Source organism: Ascidiella aspersa, chromosome 4 (genome assembly GCF_963924565.1).
Source record: "Ascidiella aspersa chromosome 4, kaAscAspe10.2, whole genome shotgun sequence".
Classification (NCBI taxonomy): domain Eukaryota; kingdom Metazoa; phylum Chordata; class Ascidiacea; order Phlebobranchia; family Ascidiidae; genus Ascidiella; species Ascidiella aspersa.
The window spans coordinates 9,693,503-9,719,391 of NC_139450.1; the positions used below are offsets into that span (position 1 = coordinate 9,693,503).

The 25,889-nt window shown below is 43.0% G+C and overlaps 1 protein-coding gene across 4 annotated transcripts; it reads left to right on the forward strand.

Annotated features, from left to right (window-relative positions):
- Positions 1 to 3,801: 3,801 nt before the first annotated feature.
- Positions 3,802 to 24,830, forward strand: LOC146147079 (uncharacterized). 4 transcript variants are annotated; one of them, XM_083387364.1, is made up of 7 exons: positions 3,802 to 4,084; positions 15,422 to 15,558; positions 18,259 to 18,345; positions 19,461 to 19,522; positions 20,313 to 20,479; positions 22,101 to 22,272; positions 24,364 to 24,830. In XM_083387364.1, the coding sequence occupies exons 1-7, from the start codon at positions 3,962 to 3,964 to the stop codon at positions 24,708 to 24,710; spliced, it is 1,095 nt and encodes a 364-aa protein (XP_083243490.1). In that variant the 5' UTR covers positions 3,802 to 3,961; the 3' UTR covers positions 24,711 to 24,830. The 4 variants fall into 4 exon arrangements, with proteins under 4 accessions (XP_083243490.1, XP_083243493.1, XP_083243491.1 ...); XM_083387365.1 differs by lacking the exon at positions 3,802 to 4,084 and adding an exon at positions 10,180 to 10,666; XM_083387368.1 differs by lacking the exon at positions 3,802 to 4,084 and adding an exon at positions 13,978 to 14,880.
- Positions 24,831 to 25,889: the final 1,059 nt, after the last annotated feature.

The window sequence follows — 25,889 nt, forward strand, 5'->3', positions numbered from 1 at the left end:
CAATCGTATATTGGACACCTCGATGTTTTAAAAAATCTATCGACTGCCACTTAAATCTTAGAGCTATATTAGAGAGTATTATTGATTGGAATTTCTTATCGATTGGTATTTCGACGAACTCGGTCGTCCGCGAGATAACTCAGTGCGGAAGAGTCTTTGTCAAAATCAAGTCTAAAAGCTGTCGCATTCCAATCGAAGTTGCGCTTGGGGATCGACGGGCGTTTCGCGAAACATTATCGTTTCGAGTCCTTCGGGATTCGTTGGAATTGCTTCGGCGCTTATTCTGAACATTGTTGTTGCACTCGTGTCCCGCGCGGGATTTGCTGAAAACTGAAGAGTCAGCTGTCGAAAACAAACTATAGGCTTCAGGCGAAGCTGTTTCTTAATTCGTTGTTTTTGACCGCACGGACGCAACCAGCGCAAGAAAAGTAGGCATTTCTATACAGGGCAGGCGCGCTTCCCGCTATTTTCGTTTGGCTGAACGCGTCAAAATATGACAAGACAGAGGGCGCTAGGTGCAGTGGTTGTTTGTTTTGTCGTTTCGCCTTGCAAAGCCGCTGGACGAAATTCAGTAGCAAGGTGCTTGCGGCCCAACATGAAGAAACGCCCTTTACTTTAGGCGATGCACAAAGCAAATGCGGTCAGTTCTTTACTAAGCTTGATTTATGATTTGGTCGCAGTCCGCTGAACCGCCTCGCCCATCATCGTTAGATCGAACTGCAAAACCCTTTTATTGTGGGTTCAACTTGACTTGCAAAAGTGACAATCTGAGTAGAATTGATTGCGAATTTTTCATCGCATTTTATCTGTACGAAGCATCCACTTGAATCGATTTGGCCTACTTGTTTATTTCCGTGAACGGACAGTTGGGCATCTTATCATATTTTTAAGTTGGTAAAGCAGTGCTGAGCTAATGCGAGTCGTAAATGGAAGATGCTTGCCCCGAGCGGCAGCTAATTCCAATTACGTTTGAAAACGCGCGACACAAATGGACGTTTCGCGTCAGGAAACGTCACTTAGCAAATTTGCTTTTCCGTATATTTAAACGCTGGTTAAACTGGAGGCAATGCGATTCACAAAAGGATGGCTGCGCCAGCGACAGAAAGTGGATTGACAAATTACGTGGCTGCTACGCAGGAAAGCGGTGAATGCGCGCTTGTTTACACTATCAGGAATAAAGCTGGAATGAGCTAATTTGTGGCGCCATTAGTTATTTTGTTCGCAAAAAAGGTCGTAGTGTACAGCAATGCGAAACAAACAGGCAGTGCTTTTACAATCTAACTTTTTTTTAAGCTATTGATCGTTCAGTCGGAAAGTTCACATTATTAAGGAAAGCTGTGAATGTTTTGTCCACAAACGCTTCTATTTTATCACGATGCATAACTTTGAATGCTACAAGCCATTTACCCCAAAAGCAGTCATGGGCTATAGGGCGGATCAAGGATTTTTATTTGGCAAAGGTCATGAAAATTTCTAAATGGACGTCACGTCACAAACGTCATAAAACGATTAATTTGAAAAACACCTGTCGTTTACTAATTAACTGCTGCGCAAATATGTAACTGAAATTCAGTCCAAACGCGCGAAGTGAAATCAGCAAAACTCTTAAATTTAAAAGATTCGTAATGACAGTCAGAAGAGATAAGTCAAACGGGAATAGTATACTTAGCGCCGATTTCACTAAACGTCAAACCAAATGACATTTTAAGTGAATAAAAATTTCGCGAATCGTTAGGATCTTCATAGGTTAGAGTCGGCAAAAATGTAGTTTTTGGGCAAGTCGCATGGACCGGTGCCCCCTAGGTCCGCACATATAGTCAGGGGATATGTGTGCGGTAATTCTGGTCGACCGAAAAATAAAGGTAAATGGGGGTGCTAACCTCGCCAAAACTTCCCCCACTTAAGCGAGGTTTAGGTTAGCGTGCTCGAGTGCCGGCAACCCCAAATCAAAAGCTTCGAAAAGCAATTTGTCGCCGCCTTTCCTTGACATGCACCGGGCTGGCGTGTGTTTATTCACCAAACACCAGAGCCCCTAAGAAGAACGGTTGTTTCCTGGCCGGCTCTTCCAGGGTAGCCTGTGTGCATTGCCCAGGGACTGCCCCACACAAATTGCGCGCGGGAGGTGCTTTGGCCTGTCGAGCGTCGTCTTGCCTTGCCAAACATGACGGCACGCCGACTGTCGACATTCAAACTGTCGCCCTCCGCCCACTTTTACTCTCTGTGCGCCAGACCTAGCTGAGAAGAGCTTCCGCTGTGTTGTCAGGCGTGGGTGTGTGGCGTCGCGTCTTCGCTTTTCGGATTTCATGCAGTCCAGGATCGATCAGACAGACGCTTTAGCTCGTGGGCTAAGAGCGCCTAACATAGTTGTACTGAAAGTGGCCCGCTTCGATCTTTGAGTTTTAAGTTGTTGCGATGCAGCAACAGATTTTTAGTTGAAAGCCAAATCAGCCATGTGAGCTTTGTCGCGAATCGTGTGTTTCGTCAAAAAGCGTGAAACGAACTAGTACGTAGGGTTAAAACGGCAGCGGCGTTAATGGCGTGACACGATTTGTCGGTTTTCGTTTGGGCGCCTGTACAAACAAGCATTAAGGTGGGTGAAATCGATTGAACAAATTATGCCCGCTAACTGGTGAAGCAGTTATTTGCCGCGTTTCCGCCGCAGGTGTTTCGATTTGCCCAGCAGTTGCACCGAACGGTAGAGCTCGTACGCAAGAGTTTCTTTCACATATCCCGGAAGTAGGCCGAGTAGCGTTAGCACACGTTCTGTAAAGTTTCATAAACAAAGTCGGCTTTACGGCCAAGGTGGCTCAACGATATCCCAAAGTATTTTAAGAAAAAGTGCAATTAAAAGTCGGCTGTATAACGCTTGTACCTGGGTTACGTCCAGTGACGTTATAGTTTGTTTGTATTATTTTCACTTGAGCTTGGCATTTTATAGGCGGTTGGGACTGTGAGTGTCGCTTTAAAAAAACAGACTCATATTATAATTTTACGATTTTTTGAAGCATCTACAAAATATGATGCACATTAGCGATTTATACTAGTGTACAAGTGTGAGATTTATATGCGATTATGTGAATGTAAGATTTGCCTTTAAGCCGTAATTACAATGTTCGGTTTGGGTTTAGCTTGTGTAACTTTTGATTACAACATTCGATTGGCCCGTCAGTCACGGGTTAGACCACAGACGACTTCCTTCCAGCACTATCAGTCACCTGTAGGACGGTCGGCGGTGGTTTCATTCGCTTGACGAGTGCAAACGTTAATCCAAATTTTGAAGCATAATGGTTTGGAGGTTTTAGTAAGAATATTAAAGCCCATGCAGAAGTAGGTATCATTTTAAACAATTGGAATATATATTTTTTTTTTTCATTTTTAATATCGATGCTTATTTAGTCTTAATTCATATTCTTTCTAAGCTGCGAACTACTAAATATGTTAGCGTTCTATTTTTCATTGCCACAGCCCACATCGTATACCCTACCTTGATGGTTCGATGCTGCTGTGTTAGTTGTGACGTTAAAGGAGGTACATTTATTTTAAATCGCTTAATGTGGTATTCTGACGTGTTCCGCGACGAGTTAGCAAGTTTAGCTTGCAATACCGGCTATTTACTTGTGTATCTACCACCACTATTTACAACGCTTCCGACATGCTGATTACCCACGTACGTCGTACGCGCAACAGCCATATCTAAATTAGGCGTGTGAGATCGGGCGCGCGACGTATATGCATAAGAGATCACCGAATTCGTTGTATTTAACATTGCTTTGTTATGTTTTCGTGCGAAACAGGTGTCTATAGGCGCTGCTAATTGCATTTAGGCATTACACGCGCATTTTTGGCGTATGTTCTGTGCCTTGCTGGGCTGCCTTGCATTGCCGACTACAAAGTCCAAGCTTTGCCGACAAACGGCGGCTGCTGCGGCTTCAATTGCTGGCAGCAACTCTCGTCCACGTATATGACTGGCGAAGATCCCGGTTCGCCGCGACGACTCCGCCATCTTTCCAAGCGCGGAGTAATGAAGCAGAAACGCTGCAACCTGGCCAAGCAAGCCGAATGGGAGCGACTGCTGGAGGCAAACGTACGTGTCCTGCGCGTGTGTGCATATGTATTATGTATATGACTCTACTGTAGGCAAAACACTTGCAGCAGCTCGTGTTCTGAGTGTCTTGAAGCGTGCGAATGTGCGCGTGGCGCGGACAATCGCAATGCTGAACGACACCTGCTGATCAGTTCACTGACATTTTCAATCGAATGGAATACAATAAGGGGTACATTTCACGCAAACTGTGCCTGGCCACCAGAAATAATTATGTATACTTTATATTAAAAGTTATATAAAGTAGCACTCCCACGATAGGCAGGCGTGCGATGTTGATTTAAGGCCAGTGCTAACCTGACAATAAAACATCTCCCATTGGGAACTTTTTGATAATAATTCTCCTCAGTCGTTTCAATGACGCCTGGAGCGTTGCGTGTAAAATTGACTTACATCTAAATTAGACGAACGGTAAACTTAATGGACGAAAGTAAAAGCTCTTTTTTATGGTTGTTTATTTTATATAACTCGTTTTGCTCCGTGCATCACATATGTCAGTCAATCGCTTTATCAGAAATAGGGGCAGATAAGAAAGGAAATTTACGACTGACTGGCCTAAAACGCCGCCCATTAGAGCTACCGCCGTAACGTCTTATCTCAGTGTTTTCAATTTCCGACGTAGAGCTTGGCGGGGTTGTTCTCAATTAAATCGACCCCTCTACATTTCCGCTGTTGAGATGGTGTCTTTTTTCTTAAATATTATTTTTTCGTTTTAAGCTTTTGTTTTATGACAAACATTTTATTGTCAACAATGTTATTCCAAATTCGGGTCGGTTGAGCTTTTTAAACGGGCGCTTTATATGGACCGTGTGGCAAAGTCTTCCAACCCTACCTCAGGTGAACCATATGGTAAATCTCATGTAAACTAATTTGTAATTTTATAACTTATGCAAACAGGTAATTTTTGAGCTATTTTTACTTATACCACAAGAGCTCGAACTTCTGTCAAAGGAAAACCACGGCAAGCTAATATAAAACATTCTGCTTTAAATTGCGTCTAGGTGATGAGTATAGGACGATTATGCTTTCACCTAAAAAATGAGAAATTTTGACCTAAAAAATGAAAGTTTGACAAATTTTGACTTGAAAATATATTTTTTGACAAAATTGTGACCTATAAGAAATACATTGATCGAGGTACTGCATTAGTGTTTTGGCGTTGTCGATCACACATTTTAGATGTTTTACTGACTGCCGGTCGAACACAAATCAGTGATTTTTTCAGGTTTATGCAAAACTCATACGAATGTTTAGTTGATATTTTGGTCATTTTAAAACAGTTCAACATATTTGTCCAATTCAGAGATAAAGAATTAACTATATAATGCAAAAAGGAAGTTCGACCTACCGGCAATGTAAAATGGTGTAATATCGTGTGTAATTGAGTAAAGTTAAAAAAATAATATTGAAGATGATGTTTCGACTTTCGAACGTTGCTATGTATAGACTGTCCATTTTGTTTCCCAGGAAAATAAATAATTTTTGTGACGTTCCACATCGCTTGCGCTTACTTCACAGGAATTTTGTCGACTTTGACGTAAGTAAGAATGTATGCGTCGCGCTGCGCACGCGACAGCAAATGCGTCTGTGACGCTCAGTGTTGACATTATCCTGCTTTTTAAATCGTGCACGTCACAAATTGTACGTCACAAACTTTTTTGGTACCTTTTTTCTATTTGCATCAAAATAATATAAATTAAAAAAAATCCTTTGTTTGCTGATTTACTCGAAAAAATCTAAATGGCGAGCACCATACCTATTGCAGAAATAAATTTCTCTTATAATATTTACAATTTAGCTAAAATGGTCGATTTGCCTTTTACAAAAAGACTGGACAAACTTCCGTTTTTATTATATTTCCTGCGTTCGCCTTTGTCTCGAAAAACCTTGCCGAAGTAAGATTCTGTTTTTCCCTTGAGTAATCGAACGTTTTACACGATGCGGGATTTACGTCAGTTTGTATCGTTTGTTTCTTCGAAACTGTTTTGACACGTTCCAAGCACGTCCGCAAGTTTCGCCCCCTTGACGAGCCTCCCCTGTTTCCCCATTACAATGCCCCTATTCGCGCTCTCGTGCCAACCTGTCGCTTGCCTTGCGTCAAGGTGGACGCCTGGCATTTGGCAAGACAAAACAACAAGTCCAAATTGGTTCGAACGCGCGGCCTACTTTCGACGAACAGGCGTTTCTCCGTTTTTTGATTGCGCCCTTTCCTACCGAGGCCTAGGTTAACGTTTCCGCTGTCGCGCATAAAGACATATATGTGCGGTCGTCGGAAAGCATTGCGGGCCCGACGCACTAAGTATCGCAGCCGTCAAAAAAGGGCATGCGCTTTATTCTACGTATAAAAGTCGTGTCCGGCCTCACTCCATGTGACGATTTCCTTTATAACGCCAGTCTATCGTTAAGCGCTCGTGTATAGTGCAAGGCAAGCTCGCCGGATTGCAGTCAGTGTCAGTCAGCGGGGCGACTGGCGTATACTGGCGAATACTGGCGCGTGCGACTGATGTGATGTATCTCTGTGGCATCGCAAGTATTGAAAATAAGGTCCTAACTTTTACGAAAATGTTTTAGATGGAACTTACTTGGCGTTAGTTAAATAGTATTAGTTGGCTGCGACGTTAAGCATTTACCAGATGCAAGTAATAGGAACGCCAAAGCACGAGGAAGTGAGTTTGACGCTTCACTACACCTTGGCGCAAAGCAGGTCATACCGCAGCTAGCGCCCTTCCTACGTAGATGACCTTTTGAACCTTTCGTGTTTTTTTCAGTCTGTAATGCTAAGAGATTACGACGCGTGCAAGTTCGCCAGCGGTTTAGCTTTGTGCCGAACCCCCGGTGCACTTAATAACGGGGTTGATAAGTGCAAAGATCTATATAGAAACTGACTTTTGGAGTCACTAGATTTTAAAAATTGTCAGTATATACAGTATACAAATATTTGACTTAGTGAAATCATCCGTAAAGACACCAACGCTCACCTTCTTGCTATTAGTTGGCATAGGTCTCACTTCCTCTAATGTTGGCGCCGTCTCTTCGCCAGGACTACGTGAAGCCGTATCACTCACCAGGCCTTACGTAGCCCTGGCTTTGTCCTTATACTGTCTATTAAGATTGGGCCCGAGTTGAAATCGACAAAGTGAAGCACATTCTGGCACGCGTGCAGATATTCGCCAAATTTAGCTTACTTTGGCCAGGTCGGTAAGGGTTGATCCTATGGGCGCGTCGTGTTACTTCGTTGGCGTGTGTGCTGTCTTAACTTTCCGAGCGAAATTCTTGTTATAGGCCAGGCCTATAAAAAACTTTAAAAGTAAAGCGAACGCCTTTTATGTTTTACTCGCGGATTCTCGTATTATTTCGAAAAACACACATAACAAGGTTAGTCACAATCGATATCAGCTGAACAACCTCAGCATTGAATCGATATAAACTAGAAAAATAATTATGATACCGGAAACAAACAACCGTTTTGTTCATTGCGCAACGCATGTAAACATCCCCATCAGATTTCCGCACTGTGTGGCATTTTTAGGCGATCGAAATTTATATTTTTGCAACAGTTGTTGTAACTGCAGAACAGCGACCACACAGGCGTCAGTTTATTTTCTACTTTTGGCAGCAGCTTCCAACTCCAACTGTTATTATTTCATCAGGCTTTTTGACCCGTTTAAACATTAATTGATTTGTAAAGAATAATTTCGTGAGCTTTGGTCAGCTTACGCCAGCAGGCAATATATTTTCCTGTAGCGGTGCAGAAATGGAATACAAATGTAACTGGCTTTTGAAGGGCTCGTAAGAAACGCTCATAGCGACTGCACGGATTTGGTGCGCCTGTGAGAGCAGCGCAACAGTAGCCAGGCATACGTGAGATTCGTCGGCACCAAAGTCACGTTTTGTTTGTTTACTTTTTTGCCGGCCAGACGCATTTCAGCAGCAACGACGGTTCGGCGACGGTGGCGGGTCGCTGCAGTTGAAACGCACCGTACAATGGGCGGTAGTTTTCGCGTCGAAACGCATTGACGGGCGTTCGGGTCCAGAATTGGGCTGCCCCAGCTTTGCCCAGAAAAGCGCAGGATGAACAAGGGAAGAGGGGGTATTTCGAGCGCTCCCGGCCTTTCTCGCCAATGGCGTTGCGAGGGTACCGACTCCCGCAGCCTTATGTGTACTAGAGCACTGCTCTTCAACCGGTGTGCACAGTGCACCCTAGGGTGCACCAAAATATGCATGAGGTGCACCGATACGAAAAGGTATACGCATCACAAACTTTTAATAAACAATTAATGTCGGACTTCTCAAGTTTGTTTAAATGCTGTTTTTTTTCTTCTTTAAGTTAGTTTAAATGCTGTTTTATGGCATGCAATATTACTCGAAAGCAGACTGTAGCTATATCGAACTTTCACCGACAAGGTGTAAAACTTCGGCAGTTCCGCTCGGTTTAATTGACAGAATGAAATATTGATGTGCATAATAATTTCTCATATCGCTTTTTACAAACAGGGTGCATGAGTTCGTTACAACAACTTTAAGGGTTGAACAAACCAAAAAAGGTTGAAGAGCACTGTACCCGATTTTGCTAACTGTGATTAATAGGCAGATTTACCTCGAACTGAACACTGTCGTAACTTTTGGGTTATTTTGTAATTTATGGATAAAGGCCGCTAACAGTTCAGGTGGCGACCTATTTTCGTTTACTTACGACCTGGACACGCGTGTTCTGTAGCAACATCGCGTGTCTGTTCAAGTTGCTAGGCCTTGACCGTCAGACGTCGTTGTTTCGCTGTAACCGCGGGGATATGACCGTGACGCACTGTACGACGCTATAACGGGTGGTCAATAAATACTTTTTTATGTTATGAGTTAGTGTTACTCCTGGGCTTCCCAAACTAGGGGTCAGGGGTCGCGAAACGACCTTCAGGGGTCGCAACAGTATACAAAATTTTCACAATGTAGCGTAGGCGTTCAGCGTATTCTACCAATACCACTTTTCCTCTCAACGTTCATTTCTAAATTTCGAAACGCAGTTTTTAAAATTGTTGGAATTGTTAAAAACATTATTCTCAACTGAGCTCTAGGTTCTACGTAGGCAGGCCTAGCCCTAGTCTTAAATAGTGGGACTTAGTTAATCAAGCACTCATCACACTGAATAGATATATTTGCTTTTTGGTTTCCAGTAGACTGGCTACGTGTAAAGTTGTAAGCTTCGAATTTCGGTAGCTTGTTTTTAGTTTTGGCTCGAATTAGGCCTTTAAATAAATATCACAAAGATATATCTCGCACTTTGCATCATTTTATCGGCGAGGATTGCGAAAGGAGAATTAAAGGGGTCGCGAGCAAAAAAGTTTAGTCCCTGGGTTACTCAATCCTACGTGTATGAATGTTACAATTTTTAAGCATAATGTTTGGAGGTTGTAGTAAGACGTAATAAGAATATCAAAGTCCATACAGAAGTAGGTATCATTTTGAACGTTTCGAATAACTCTTTATTCATTTTCAACATTTTTGTTTATGATCTACCAACATAGACTTATATTACTCAAGCGACAAATGAATAAACCTGTTCTTCTTGTTAAGCAGTCCTATCGTATGTTCTATTAGGTATTAAAAGTTTGAAAGTTGTATTAGATATATATACACAAAAATCAAATTGTTTTTTTTTCCCTTCATTGTCCTCGTTGTCTAAACGAGTATGTGTGTTTTGGTGCTGCAGTTTTAATTGGATGCTTTAAAGAAGTCTACCGGCATATAAGAAGCCTAGATTTATATTAGGCGTTGTAAACTGCGCCCAACTTCCTGACCGACGCGAAAAGCAACGAGGACACCAACTACGTCACCATTTTTAGGTTGGCAAACGTTGTGAGGTGTTTGCAAGACCTAGGGTGCGTGGTACTGAGACGTTGTATCTAGATATTGGCATCAAGCGCAAGACTGTACAACTTTCGGGGCAAGTACACCCCTCCTTCCCCTTTTGCTCCCTGGGCCCCTAATTATTCTAATCTCTCGTCTGGCCTCCTTTAATACTTACTGGGGTGACTGGGCGCGGATTGCCTTGGCTGAGCGAAAAACAAACAGTCAGCTGATTGACACTTTCGATCTTAGCATCGATTGCGTGCGCGCGCGCGGCACGTCCCAGCTTTTTGCGCGTTTTGTTTTTGGAAAAAAGAAGCCGCACTGCAGCGCGCAGATCATCGCCCGCGTCACTGGTTGTATGTGTATTCGTACGAAATCTTGCGCACTAGACGCAGGTGCTTTTTGTACGGTGGGAGCGAGTCGATTCCAGGCTTGTAAAGCGAGGTTTTTCGGCCAAGCAGGACCGGACAAGCCTAACTCTGGCGACCAGCGCCGACCAAGTTCCTCCTACATAACAAAAAGTAAAGGAGATCGGCCTTTGGAACATTTTCAATACAGTCGTGGACACTTTGGCACGCCGTTGGTGCGAGCTGCTGTTGTTGCGAGCGAGCACTGATGCGCGACGCGGATTACGTCAAAGGTAACATGCAGAGCGTCCTGGGAAGAGTCCTTTGTTTGTCCATTCGTGATGAATATGCTGACGAGCCCGACTGTCAACAGGTAGGTTGGGTTATTCTGCAAAATTAGAAGGAGTGCATTTGGTGTGGTGACGTTGAAACTGTATAGGGCTGAGCATCACGTTTGCCTCGGTTTTTCTATTGGTTGCACCAAAATCGTTGGTATGCCTTATCTACGCATCCTATTATTACACGATATGTAAACGTTTTTAATTAAAATTAAAAAAAACTAATTTGTATGGCCGAAACTACGATTTATCTGACAATATGTTGCAGTTTTCTGAAATGCTGGTTGGTTTATTTTTCTTTAGAATTGTAAATGTTTCTTAAAATTTATCGAAATAACTATTGATGTATTCTATAGAATCGGCTTTATATTAAAACATTATTGCAATTATAAATAGGAAGGCGGGTCTGTTTTAACTACCAAGCGACACCGATTGAATGAAGCTTCGTCGCAACTTTGTGATATATTAAATGCGAGTCGCTATGATGATTTGTGCATCCATGTTAGGAACATGTTTCAAACATTGATTTGCTTAAGATGAAAACTAGTTTTGTATTCCCAAGAAAACAATCAAGAGAAAGAAAATACGCTGCATGTTTTTAAAATACACATTTCCACAAAATGATTCTACAAGAGTTCAGTTAAGCCTGGCAGCGTACATTGAAGCATTTTCGAAGGGGCTTTCCCTACCGCGAACGGTGCCAGTCGATCTTCAATTTGTTGGTTAGTTGAGAAAGGCAGGCTCCATCTTTTTGCCTGGCGCTGGGATGTCCGACAAAAAATATTACTGCGAGTGTAACTGCGAACGCGTTTTCCGGGCTAACCTTTGCGCTGCTTTCGAGAAACTAGATTTTCTCGCTGTTCTTCTTCGTTAGAATAAGCGATGTTTCGTCGCGGTTTTTGAGGAGCGCAAAATTCGCCGTTACCATGTTTCGTACGCGTTCTTCTATTCGAGCTATTGATGGGGTCGCTTGGGTTTCAACGCAGCGTGGTACAGCGTTTCGTGACCAGTTCTGTGCTCTATGCTGCGAAATCCGCGAGAAAAGGTGGTCATGGAAAGAATTCGTTTATTAGAAAAGAGTTCGTGTTTGTTCATGTTTTTGAAAGGCGTTTTTGCACTGGCAATGAAAAGCTATTTTGAACAATTTTGGTCGACAGAAATGTAGTAGTTTTGGCATGCGAATGATTTGTAGAAAATGATGGGCAAGAGCAATAGTATTCCCCAAGGATATAAATTACGCCGAAGGAAATATGGCGAATTATATCCTTTGTAGAGAGTCGTGCTTAATCTCAAGTTAGGCTATTTATTTATTTTTAAGTTTAATTCATGAAAATATGCGTTTTAATGACATTAGCGCTTGTATTAGTATGTCGTGTGCTGATACAACCACGAACGCCGCAGCCAATACGGCGTTTGTTGTGTAGTTGCTAGCACTTTTTGTCGGGACAAAAACAAGCTGAAGTCTATACGTTGGCCAAGCATATCGTATATATCTCGAATGTCACATGCAGACGTAGCGCGTAGCCCTGAGGCGGACCTCGAAACCAACATTGTGTTAGACCAAAGGAGAGTGCTGATATTGCTGCTGTTGCTTGCTGGCCATCGGAACGCGCCCGGGCCTTTGCTGTACGTTGCCAGGACATTTACCAATCGATCTGACACGGGCTAAAATAACACATTTAATCGGGCGAAAGATAGGTTGGCGCCCGCATCATGGAAGCATCTGAAGTCAAATTGCACCGATGGCAGGTTTTAACAGTTTTGTCTAAAAATAGTTGCCCAATACGGGACAGAACATGAAGTGCTTATAGTGATTTGCGTAACGCTTGTCTTCGTTGTAAAAGGCAATAGCTTCCTGCATTAAGAGAACATTGTAGACAGTAATTGTAGCCTACAAGCTTCTCTTTGCAAATGTTGTTGTGAGATCTCCTTATTAGGGAGTGTTTTCTACTTTATAGTATACCTGTTGTTCCCGTTTATACAAGTAGGACGTACAGCCGTTATAGCTCAATTTATTTTGTAGTTTGAAAATCGGAGAATGTTGTTATGACAAATTGCCACCTGACAACAGGAAAATATCCTTGCATCGTCTTGGTTTATTTTTAGTTGCTGATAGCAAACTGTACCCTGTAATCATACGGCAATATACCAATAAACTATAATACAGTGAGCTATATATACTTTTGGAGAGCAAAATGTGCAAATGCAAATTTTTTTCTTCGCCATAATTGAAATTCGTCGATTTTAGATTTACTTTATTTTTTTCAAATCTCTGTGCGCGACCTTTGTGGCGGTATCCATAATTGATGAGATGTTGGTTTTATTTAATTTCGAGTGCGTTTGGCTATGTCTACAGACTGCGTTCGCCAGAGCAGCGCGCTCCATTTTTCTTTTCTTTTGTTACCGAGAAAAACCGCGTTAAACTGCGATGAAAACGGATGCGGCAATTTAATTTGTGTTGTATCGCAGAGTGTGTAGGACAAGCTAACTTGCTACGATTGTGTTTTGTCGTGCATTGTTAAGGCAATTTTTAGCAGCTGAACGTCCGTGTGAGGTTAACAATGAGAACATTAAAAGAGTAAATCGCATTATACAAAGCCTACTATTAACCAATAAGCAGTTCAAGACGACCAAGCTACCGCCAGGCATTATACCACTCAGTCGCTGCGTTGTTCCGCAATCGCAACTGCAAATTCAAGGCAATTAAAGCGCACCTGCATGAAGCAGTATAAGCACAGGACAACGTCGAAAGGATTGCCGCACAAATTACCAGTGTTTAGGGATGCGGAAACCAAAGTCCAAGTCAATTCATTTCTGAAATAACTTCAGTCCAAGTCAAGTATTTTTCAATAAATATTAGATTAAGTCCCAGTCCAAGTCATCGGTTGCCCAGATCAAGTCCATAAGTCATTGACATAAAAATGAGACGTTAAACTATAAAAAGTTTGTACACCCGTCCGTTTATGCGAAGCAAATTAACATAAATTTAACAAAAATGCAACAATAGAAAGCAAGTTGTTTTATGTGCACAAATTAAAATAAACAACCTAATTGTATTAAAGACGGTTTATTTTAATGAATACACTCATTTGAAACAATGACTTAAGTCCTAGCCGAGTGATTTGTTCAAAATGCTTAAGTCAAGTAAACTTGTTTGGCCAAAGACCGAAGTCCAGTCAAGTCATTCAAATATACTGACTTTATTGCACAAGTCATTACGGGCCTTCTGAAAGGTAATAGTCACTTTGCATTCCCTTTATTCAGGTGTGCATTGTCAGGCCTCGGTCGACGGCGTATTTTTGCGCGCCAAGAAATCCGGTCTGTTATACATAAAGCGCTGTTCGGCGCCACGCAAAATCCGCGCGACGCCTTGGCCCGGAGACCCCGACTGGCAATATAAATAATTGATCTGTGAACCAAGTCGCTTTAATTATGCACGACCGTCGCATTCACTCGCTGCCGCCCGCCAGAGCAGAGCCAAACCAAACATCACTATTGCCGCCTTGCAGTGGAGCCTAGTAAGGCGTTAGACCGACCGTCCTGCAGAATCGGGTGTTCGACGCTTTCATTACTGTGTATTGAATTATTGACGCAATTTCGTCGGACCGGGCACCGTCTTATTCTCACCCGCGCGCCGCGGTATAGCAAATATTCGCCCCGCGCGCTTTTATGATTCTCCCGCTTTTGTCTTCGCACTGGGCCTGCACTCCACAATTTTTGCGCGGTTGGGTAGCACATTTTGCAAGGTCGGTAGCCAGGGTTTGTGTTTTCGGCCAAAAAGTTCACTCAATATTCTTCACTCACCCAGTGACAGGCATGTGACGTGGGACGTGTTCCATTGCGATAACCTTTGAAATAATTTCGGATTTGTACCCATAATGCTTTTCTAAGGGATATCTTAAAACGGTGCCATGCGCTTTAGGAGTACGCCCTTGTTTATTCCTGGGCAGCTAATGGCCTTACCTAACTCGATGAAATAAATTCATGCTTAAACCGGCGTATTAATATAAAAGAATTAGTCGTCAAATCGAAATCACTATGTTCATTGCCGTTGTATAGTTGCCCAGCCTTTCGCGCTTCGTCGTATTGATTAATCGTTAATCTTTTTTGTGTTTTCATTCATCAGTCCCTGCACATGCTAGATTAGAGATTTCTAGGGCCCTGTCTGCTGTTTCTGACCATTTTAGCCACCCTTTGAATTCGCAGCGCACGAAGAGCAAGCATGTTTGCCGTGGAAGCGTTGAATGGAGTACGTTGACTAAAGCACGACATATCTTATGATGGCAGTTTTCATTTATCCTTGTTCCTAATTGACTAAATTAGAGTTTATCACTTGTGACTTTAACAACGGTTCCTTGTTATAGCTCATAAGCTTTCCTGTTAAGCATTATAGTAGGGGAGGCCAACTCAAACATGCCGACGTGCCAATTTTTATCTTATAACTTCTTCCCGTGCCAAAGTAACTAATATTAGAAGTGCTTTTATACCAAAAATAAACAGTATAATGTTATAATATCAGAACTAATTGTTTGTTGTCGTAATTGCTGGGATTGTTTTGTATTGTGAATAAACAATGACAATTGGCTGTACAACAAATTTAGCTTTTTCGACAATTGGCTGTATTTTTGGGGGGCTTGCGTGCCATTTTTTATTAGGTCGTGCCTCATGTTGGACACCCCTGCATTATAGTGATGCTTATTAAAAAAACGTAAGAAGGAAAATATGTGAACCGAACATATATTCTCATATAAGGCGACTTGAGTATCAATTTCTCGTTTATTCGACTGCAGATCTATATCGGCGACCACATGACCAGAGCATGGACCAAGGAAGGCAAAGCGGTGTCACCAGCGCCGGGCGGTTGCCAGACGCCTGAGGTGGAGCCCAGGAAACTCAGCTCCCTGACACGACATAAATCGCCAACCACGTGAGTTGCGAACAGACTTCTGGAAGATTCTTTTCTCGTGCGGGCTAAATTTACCACATTATATACAATGGTCCAGTGTTTTTTTTATTTTTCCCTTACGACAATTGGTATTCCTTGGTGGAACTTCGGATAGCTATAGTTCAGTGTTGATGTGTTTTTTTGTTTGTTTATTTTTTTTAAGGAACTCTTCACGATTTTGTGTGTAATCCATGCGCAGGCCATGCTGTGCAGACGTTTCACTAGTCTAGTTTAGTGGTACGCTTATGCTTTCAGGTTGTATGCGAGCAGGTTACAGGTTGTTTGTGGTGATTTGGAAGACATCTCAGACTAGCGCCTTTTTAAGACTTGGGTAAATTTTATCAAAATGGTTTCTTTTGAAAACCGGGGTACGCAGCGACAAAAAAAAGCCACAGCGTGATACGCGGCCAAACACTTTTAGGAAGTACTGCACTTTCGTAAAACTGTAAAAAGCCGCCCGGGTTATTTATTCTCTCAACGCAAATGAACTCAACGTTACGTTTCCCCAACTTTTTACGTTCTGTCGTCATTGCAATCGTATACGACTAAGGAACATTCGAACCGACGTTCTTTTGCGATTCCAGACCCTAAAGTGTGTCTGTAGGGTCACTGTTTCCCACTCCACCAGTGCTTTGTTGAATAAATGTAAATACCGTATTAATGATATATGACCAGGCGACCGCGTAAAGCTTACCTGTTATGTTTACCTCGTACAGTAACTCGAACATCGAGTTTACGATTTTAAAGTGCGTTTCTTTTCTATCTTTTATACCAAAGCTCTATATCACGAGAACGTAAAATTAACCTCGTTTTCTATTTTTACAAAGACACCAATTTGCAATAAATAATTCGTTTCCTGATGCCCATTTGTAGATAATACGTCACACGAATAAAAACGAACATGCACGGGTCAATTCCATTCTTGCATTAGGGCCGCTTCAACTAAGTGCCCTCTCCCCAACCATTAACGCACGCGTAATCGACGGCGCACTTTTGTAACCTGGAATTAAGTCGACGCATTTTGGCTTTTACCTTGGCGCCACACGCAATTACGTGAACTCCTGGTTATAAATAGGTATCTTGCCCGGACGTGTTAATTTGTGTGCACCACTCGCATTAAGCGACCTCTGCCTTTCGCTGAAAAAAGCTTGCTGCGTTGATGCCAATTAGGCGGTGCGGAGGTCGAACGTCGACCAAGATGTCGAGACTTAGTCTGTTTCATGTACAATTGCTGTTTTTTTGCGAGTTCAAATGTTTAGCACTCAAAATAGACAACCAATAATGAGTATATTGAAAACCTCAGAGTTGTTCCCCTTTTTTTAAAATACTCATTATTTCTCAACTGCAAAACGAACACAAGTGACTAGTAGTCATGGAAATGTTTTCAACCCTAATATTTTCCGTTTATGCCAGTGGTTCCAAAACTTTTTTGCCTCGCGGCACACTAAAAATATCTTAAATATTTCGCGGCACACTTTTAACAGAACATATGTAAATGTCTCAATATTATTAATTTGTAATGGGTGGTGTGTAATTAAGTCTAAATGCCTGTCTGCATGCCTATTGGTAATACATATAACTGATTTTAAAAAATTACAAAAAGTTTCGCGGCACACTTGACAATCTCTTGAGGCACACTCATTTGCCGCGGCACACAGTTTGTGAATCACTGGTTTACGTCCAAAATGCCGTGTGTTGTTCTTGTAGGACTTGCAACAACCGGACGTCGGCTGATCGAAAGGCAATATGGATCTAGTCTCCCTCGTGTGCGGCGCATTATTACGCCGTTTTGGTCCGATTGCGACCCGCACACGCCAAACATTTTGAGTCCTATTCCATTGGGCCTAGTACATGGGCGATCAAGGCGCCATAAAATACCTGCCCGTGTCCCGACTTCTCTTTTTCAGTGAGCTAAGCGTTCCGCAGGGGTTAAGCTCAATTTAAAAGTTACTCCGGTTGCGCTACATTGGAAAAACGGCTTTGTTTTTTTAATTGGCCGTCTGAGCATCAATTTTGTTAGAGTTGCTGAAGTTGAAAAATATGCATAAACATATACTGTTCGATTGTGTATTGCCGTCGATTGTAAGCTCTTTATATCACAACAACGCACCGTATTGAAATCAGTTCTGCCAACGTTGGTTGTTCTAAATCGAATCTGCAGTCAAAAAGCGCAAAAATAGCCTACGCATTTGCTTTTTGCGGTACTCTCCGATCTCCGCGTTAGATCACCATATCGTTATGTGTACTATGCTCTCGTTATGGATACTATGCTCTCGTTATGGATACTAGCGAACCACAACACTTCTAGCTAGAATCTAAATATATAGAAAGTGTGCAGCAGATTTCATTGGCGGTTATATTTAAAAAAGAAAGCACAAGGCCGCCTAACGCGCGCAAGCTTTTATGCGACGAAGAGGGAGGGACGCAATATACTGTTTTTTGATGCACTGTGCCGTAACACAAAGGCACAAATTACAGAGTTTCGTCCGATTCGACAAAATATCACGATATAATGGTTTAACGTTCTATACTTGGCGAAATCAGTGCGTACCACAAAAATAGGTTTTGCGGCCTGGGCTCTGGCCCGTCGACCGTATGCCGCTAGACGCGAGGTTCACATCTTAAGTGTGTAAAACGCCGGATTACAAAGCGTCCATTACAAATATCTTGCTCTTTGTTCAGGGGCTACCCCAGTCGCACACACTCGCGGCGAAAGTCGACCACCAAATGGAGACCGAAAAGCCCTCGGGAAATCCTCCTCATATTCAGGTTGGTTTCATCAGTATCGAGTTTGTGACGTAAAGTCGCGATGTTGAATGGCATGTTTTGACACTTGGGCTTCGTGTAACGTAGCGGCCACTGGCTATCATACCGAAATTCATCCAGCAAACAGTTGTCTGCAGCCCGGCTTCCTTGAAACCGTACCACCGTGACGTCAGAGACACATACGTCAAGAGACACATCGCATGCAAGGCTTTAACGCACAAATTACACCGGCTGCATGTATTAGCAAACATCGAACGCCGTCTCAATGGCCGTACGTCATAAATTCGGTCATGCGTTAAAATTCGAAATTAAAACGAAATCAAAGGCGGACCGCTTCACGAAACGACATCTCCCGTTGGCTTAAGCGTGACGTCGTCGATTGATGCGGTCGGATTTTAAGGCTCGTGCCGTTATGCCGCTAATGAAAGCGATCAATCAGAATGGAAATCACAACGCTGCCTCTTAAACCCGGCCCTCTTTTGACCAACGTTATAAGCTGAATCGATTTTTTTTATGCCTGGCCGCCCCGGAGAATATTCGTCGACAAATTGCCCTGACATACGGGTGGGGTATACGTCAGCTCACCCCCACCCCCAACCTTCAACCTTCGCCGCCTACAAATTACCAGTCACTTTGCTTGAAGCACAAATAACATTTAGTGCAGTCGATTGGGAGCTCTTTCAATTTGGTACGTAAAAAAAACAAAAAATACAAAATAAAAAGCTACGGCCAACAAATTATGCTTTACGCAAAATATTTGGGTTAGGGTTTTGGGTGTGGGTGGGTCAAGTATTATTATATTCATTATTACTATTAATAATGCTTGACCCACCCAAAACAAAACGCTTACCCGCACCCTAAACCACATATTGTGCGTTGCGGTATTTTTAGACCGTACCTTTTTATTTATTTTTTGCATTACTTTCTACGTATCAAAACGAAAGAGCCCCAATAGTTGCAATGTCTTTTGGTGTTGTTCGCGTTTGTGTCCATTATTTGTTAAGTAAAACCTTTTTCGCCGCATCGCTGATTCATTCAAGTCATACAATTGTTCGAAATAAGTGCGTTTTCGCTGTAAACATTAGCCGCAGTCGTGACCTTATTTTTTGCTTTTTTAGCATAACCAAAGAAGATTTGCTGTCGTGGCAGGAGAGCTTCGACACCCTCCTCAAATGTCCAGGTAAGGATTTTAATGTATGTTGTGCGCACTGCGTTTCATATCTTTGTAGTGCTTCGTTTCGGTTTCAGTTTCAGTTTTTTTTGTCGCATGCTTTCGTGAACGATTGCTGCAGTGGCCAACGTAAAATACCGATACCAAAACAAATATATATGCTTGTTTTTAAGGTACAACGATTTAAAAATACCGATTTGGGCGGAAGTTTAAACAGCACCTAAGCTTCTCAAACGCACAACCTCACTATTCCATTACCTTTCACCCTACCTATTTTGGTTTTTGAATTGGGTACCATTCGATTTCTATATAACTGAGCCAATCCCTTACTGTAGTGCTTCTCAATCTATGGGTCGCGACCCCAAAAGGGGTCGCAGTTTGATTTGGTTGGGTTGCCGATCGCAGTAGTTCATACGGTTATATTAATTAAGATTGGCTCTGAGCAAGATTTGTCAAAAATTAAAGAAAATTAAGGAAGCAATGCAAATAATGTCTTAAATTAATTAAAAAAAAAATAGAAAAAAATTATACTGATGTCTTATATTTAGTTTTATTATAAGAAGCTTAGCGAAGAGAATTGAGTCGCCAAAGCAAGCTGTTGTACTTACGCTTAAAGTTTGGGTCGCCGCAAAAAACGTGTTGTGAAACACTGCCTTACTGGTTTCGCTCGCTACGGTAACAGCCTCGTGTAGCCATAGTCACCAATCTAAAACTATGTATCCCTGACATACCAAAAAACACCTTACGGGAAACCCCTTTCCGCTATGTGTTTTTATCTATTGAATCCGCTTCCTTACAGCGGGTCGCTACGTGTTCAAATCCTTCCTGGAGTCGGAGATTGCCGACGAGAACCTCAAGTTTTGGCTGGCGTGCGAGGACCTCAAGAAAATGACCAAACAGAAGCGAGCCACCAAGATGGCGCGCGACATCTACGACACCTACATCAACGTTTATTCGCCGCACGAGGTACTTTGTTTTTTTTTTCTCTGAAAGTGGGACCAGCGCCCAACTGCCATTCTGCTGATTTTTGTTCAAAGCCATTTTTTACCATGTTCGTTATGATGATTCTGTGTATCATTTGGTATATAGCCTGCTTGGCATGCGAAAAAATGGAAGGTATAATTTATTTGTGGTGTAGCACTCTATGTCTATGTGGTCAATTTACTGATTTCTTGCATTTTGTCGCGTAACAGTGCCAATTAAAACAATTTAGGCAACTATAATTAATAGGTAGTGATTTAAGCTCCAGCCAGCATGCAAACGGTTTGTTCGGCGGCCACATGTGTAGTTTTTGACATTCCCTCGAGCCGCGTTATGGACACCGTATAGTGCCTCTCTAGCGGCCGTGACGCCATAAAATAGGCCCTTCTCAAAACATACCGTATTCCACCTTCTTTAGCCTACACTAGCGCAAATAGATTTTCTACGCGTCACGTCGGTCGAGGTATAAGGCGGAAGCAGAAATTGCAAATTTTCCGCGGGCTGCATAATGCGTCACCGCTTGGGCTTCTAATTGGCTAGGGTCATCGCTCAAATAGTGGCCCGTTTCGGTTATGGTCTTGTCGACAATTCGACAGTGGCCATTTTGGTCACCGAAATGACGTCACTACCAACGCGCAATGACGCGGCGGCTTGTCGATGATTAAATCACTGTCGTGCACTTGCGTCACTGCTCTCGCGGTCGCTTCCGAATTTCGATTGTTCATTATAGCGCGGTATTGATTATACGGTAGCAGTGTGCCGGGTTGCGTTATTGAGCGTCCCCACTTCGCAGGTATATTCGAGTCTTTTCGCGATGGTATTTGTTTTACCCGCCGACACTAGCAATGTTTACAATCGGGCGTTGCGGTGCTCAAATGTCATGGCTTCTCTGCTCGTCACCGCCATTAAGATCACCCACAATATAAATACCCATAAATATGGTTCAAGTATTACTTTAACCCGTTGAACTGTGCATTTTTGAAATAAATATGCCCATTATACCAATAGAGTCACATTTCCATTGCGATGTTCAATTTCTCAGAAAAAAAATTGATAACCTACTGCGTTAAAGAGTGTGTTTAAACATTTGTTGAACTAGTAAACAGCACTAAAAAAATCAAAACGCCGAATTCTGTTTTATGTGCTTGTTTTCATGCTCTGTATCGAACTTTGTATTTACATATTACTTTTACTTGAAAAATGACTAGTTAGGTCTGTCGGATAACACCGGACCGGAGCATAAAGTGGTTGTATTGGTATATACGGTGGTGGTATTGGTAGTCATCCGATACCCGGCTGATATCGGTATCGGTGCCGATCCAATACCAAATTTTTTGTGCATGTTAGTCATGTTTGCAAACCAACGTAGAATCTTCTTCTTTAAAACTGTAATAACATATTGTGTTCAAAATCGAAGATAAATAGGCTTCTTGGCGCAAAAGCAAATTTAGGCCAAATACTGCAAAAATCGGTACTATTGTCATAATCATTTTAATCTATTTAGCTTATTTGATTGTAGTATGACGTCATATAATATAAATATGTAAATTGCTGGCATGGCGTGTTTTGCTCAGCACAACTTTTAACACGTGGTCTTTGGGCGCAGGTGAACATCGACTACAAGATGCGAGAGGACATCGTCGACCAACTGAAGAACAAGCTCGACTCGACCGTGTTCACCCAAGCGCAGCACCAAATCTACACGCTCATGCACCGTGACTCCTACCCGAGGTTCCTGTCGTCGCAAATGCTCAGCGATCTAACTGTGGAAGTGCTCGGTGGGTAGACACAAAAAAACTGAAGGGTTTTAGTGTTTTTTATTGCGGAAACGTCGAAATCAAATATAATTTTTTAGCGAATCAGATTTTTTTTAAATTTTCTAACTGACTTTGGTTCAAGTTTTTCATATGATACTCAAGAGCCGATAAAGTTGCTTTAAAAGGGGGAAGGTTTAATCACATAACAATAAAATTGCCCTTTAGGATTAAATTGATTTATTGTCGAATCATTCAAACCATACCTTGAATGAAATCGTTAAAGTGATGTAAGGCAAGTATTGAGTGGACTTATTTTACATTTTCTTTGTTGCCAATAAGTTTTTTATTGCAATATCGCCTACATAGGTTTGAAAATTGCCAAAAAAATTTATTAAACCGCACTAAGCAGCAGGGACGCGGCATCGCAATTACACCAACCTGTTTTCACAAAAAGGGTTATTTCAAGTTGCAACGCATGTATTCCTAAAACGAGGCTCAAGTAAAAGCAAACCATAGCCAGCTAACAGCGGCAAAATTGATTTTCGGGGCAGTCGACTTGTATCGGCACCGTCGCCGCCGTCGCCCGAGTTGCTTTCCCCAGCAAATCGTGCTCTGCAAGTAAGACGACATGGACGAGCCGCCCCCGTACAGACTCGCGTGTTTTCGAATCGATTTCGCTGCGACAATCGAGCTGCAAAGGGCCACAATCCGCAACGGGAAAAATCAATTTCTTTCTTGCTGTATAGCAAATAAAAATGTAGCAGCGGCAGCAGCAGGCAGAAGGCTGGCGCTACGAATAAATATGCTGGTTGTTGTGCCAAATGCAAATTTGTTTGTCGTAATAAACTTATCAGGCCTGGAGAATAGCCTCTATATCTTGTAGCAGCATGCGTCAAGTGGGGTTAAATTACACAGATCACATTCGAATTTTGTGATTAGTTACCGATCAAATACATCTCATTCGATGTCGTATTGCCAAAAATGATAAATAACATCTACTCACTGTTATTCGTTGTTTAAACTTTGGGAATTTAAGAATAGAATTAGCTCCACCAGGCAACATATCAATAGATAGAAATCCCTCTTCTGGTGTAAACGGAAGTATGGGAATGTTTATCGTAAACTGGCGAGCATTTCGCCGCGTTGCTTGGCCCGGATTGCCGACTGGGGCAACCGATTCGCAGTGATAACGTGGGAAGAATTGCCGTCTATGTTGAGCCAACCCAGGCTTGCGCGGGCCACACGGCACACAAAGATCAGGGGACGGCTACGGCGCTCGCGTAGGCTCTCGCGCACTAAATTAAGCTCTTTAAGACGGCGTACAACGGCGTTTCTACTGAATTATTGATCTCCGACATAGCCCCGGCCGCGGCCCCCACTGCGCTGCTTATTTCCCTCAGTAAACTCGCTCGCCGCAGTTGTTCCTCGCCGCCCGCTTCCCGTCCGTAATTGCACGTTCGATTAATCCGGCGACATTGTTGCAGCGGCGTATTGCCGTGTAGCGACATCGAATCAGCATCTGTAAGGCCGAGCAGCGAACGGCCAGATTTAGATCGAATCGATAGCGCAACATTGCTACTGCCCGCATACACAGTCACCTCCGCAACACAACACAACATACCCCGGCCCGATTCAATAGCCTTGGGCAAGCTGATTTTAATTTCCCTGTTTTATGCGTTGTATCGCAGAGGTATATTTAGCATCATTTTTTAGATTTACGAAACTGGGAAATTTGACCACTACCACATCCACTACTATATAGCCTTCGTTACGGCGCTGGCATGGAATCCCACAGTGCGAGTTTCTGGCCAGCATATCATATGATTTTCTCGCTAACCGGAAATAACCTAGAAGTTATTTATCGTGCTTAAATATACTTTTTCACTTCGCAGGACTTGATTTTTTTCTTCCCTGGTTCCGCTTTTACAATAAATTAATTAAGAAAACATAATTTGTGTTGACCATGCAGTGGTTTGCAACCTTTTTGGCTTGCCATGCAGAAATTATATATATATCTCCTTGAGCGTTAAGAATGGCACTCTAGAGTGCCGCGGTACCCCGGTTGAGAACCACTTCCACAGCGCTAACGATCCGTGGTATTTTACGTTTTAGGTCGCGTCAACAAGGGCGACAAGTCCAAGTCGGAAGGATCGCTGAGAGCGACCGAGCTGATAGTGTGCTGCTGTTGCCGGAGACAAGGCAGCGTCCGCGAGCCCGAGCGTGAATCCTCGCCGAAATCCCCCCGTTCCGACGCCGGCATCGAGATGAACCACGTGGCCGAGAACCAATCCCACCGGAGCTCGCGGACCGTGAGCCGTAGAAGCAGCAGCAGTGGCGAAGGGGAAGCGGCTGAAATCGGTACTCTTCCGGTTGGCGAACCTGCCAATGGCGACACTAAGCGGCCGGTCGAGCAGCAGATTTCGGCCGCCGGGAGCGACAAAGGGCAGACCGAGACGTGATGCGATTTGCTTGCCCCGGCACGTTCGTCTGTGGTCCGCTGTCGTACATTTTATCAAGAAGAGTGGCCGTGCGGCGGACACTGCGGAGATCAAATGTTCTGTGCGAGCGCGCTAGGTCTATTTCCCCTTTTGCCCCCCACCCTCTCGCGAACTTCGCGTTCTATATAGGCGACCGCGAGCGCTGCTCTTTCCAGTATTACCATGTCGCCGTTGCACAAAGTTGACCCTTCCTTTTTCGTATTCTTACCTTTTTCTGTTAAACGGCGACGCGGAATTGGTCTACTTTTCGAATTGATTTCTCTGTTCGAGTGCGTCAACTGCAAAACGGATTTGGACTGAATACATAACCTAGTCGTAATGAAATTTGTTGCTGACTTTGCCGTTTGGCATAAATTCCAGTAGGTGAAGACCCGTTACTACCATCAGCTCCTTTTAGTTGTTTTAAAGTTTTAAAACCAAGGTGCAATAACAGCCTGCTTTGTCCGGCGCGAACCGCTTACAAAGCAACCTGAACCCTGTTTTGATTTTTCCGCGGTTTTAACGACATTTTCATTCATTCCTTTTAATGTCTTTTTTAACGTTGAAAAAAAAAAACGGTTCGCAAAGGCTCGTCGAGTGAGCTAACCTTTTTTATCGTCGACTCTGTGTTTGCGGAGTTCTTGACATTTTGCTCGCGTCTCCCTTTTTTGCTGTGTTACCATTTTATTTTGTGACTGTGCTTCTTCACTTAACCCGAAGGGTCGAACGCAAGATTCCACGCGCCCCCGATTTTCACGCTTTGACCAAACACTCTCTAGTAACGCGACCGACGAGTCACTGCCGGCCATTTTCACCCCCAAGGCAAATCGTGCGACCTTTATTCGCGGTTGCCACTGACTTGTATGCGATGCGATATCAATTGACTAAACTAAAATAGTTTGACATTTCAACGGGGGTTCTTGTTTTATATACTTGCGTGCGATCGTCAATAGATTATGCGGGAATTTGGTTTCAGCGGTTCGGCAATTTATTCCTGTATACCAATGCGAAATCTGAGGATTTGGTATATTTCGATTTTCCCGTCGATTGAAAACACCACTAGCACACATCGTGATTTGTCGTTGTTGTTCTCGTTGTATTTATCGCAGGCAAATGGCACATGGAGCGTAGGCCTTATCGTCTATGATGTACCCAAATTGC

Excerpts from the sequence above, each read along its gene's own strand:
- LOC146147079 (XM_083387364.1), top strand. The coding sequence starts at position 3,962 with ATGACTGGCGAAGATCCCGGTTCGCCGCGACGACTCCGCCATCTTTCC. Across the intron at positions 15,559-18,258 it reads CGACATAAATCGCCAACCAC|GGGCTACCCCAGTCGCACAC; the intron begins GTGAGTTGCGAA and ends CTCTTTGTTCAG. Across the intron at positions 19,523-20,312 it reads CACCCTCCTCAAATGTCCAG|CGGGTCGCTACGTGTTCAAA; the intron begins GTAAGGATTTTA and ends GCTTCCTTACAG.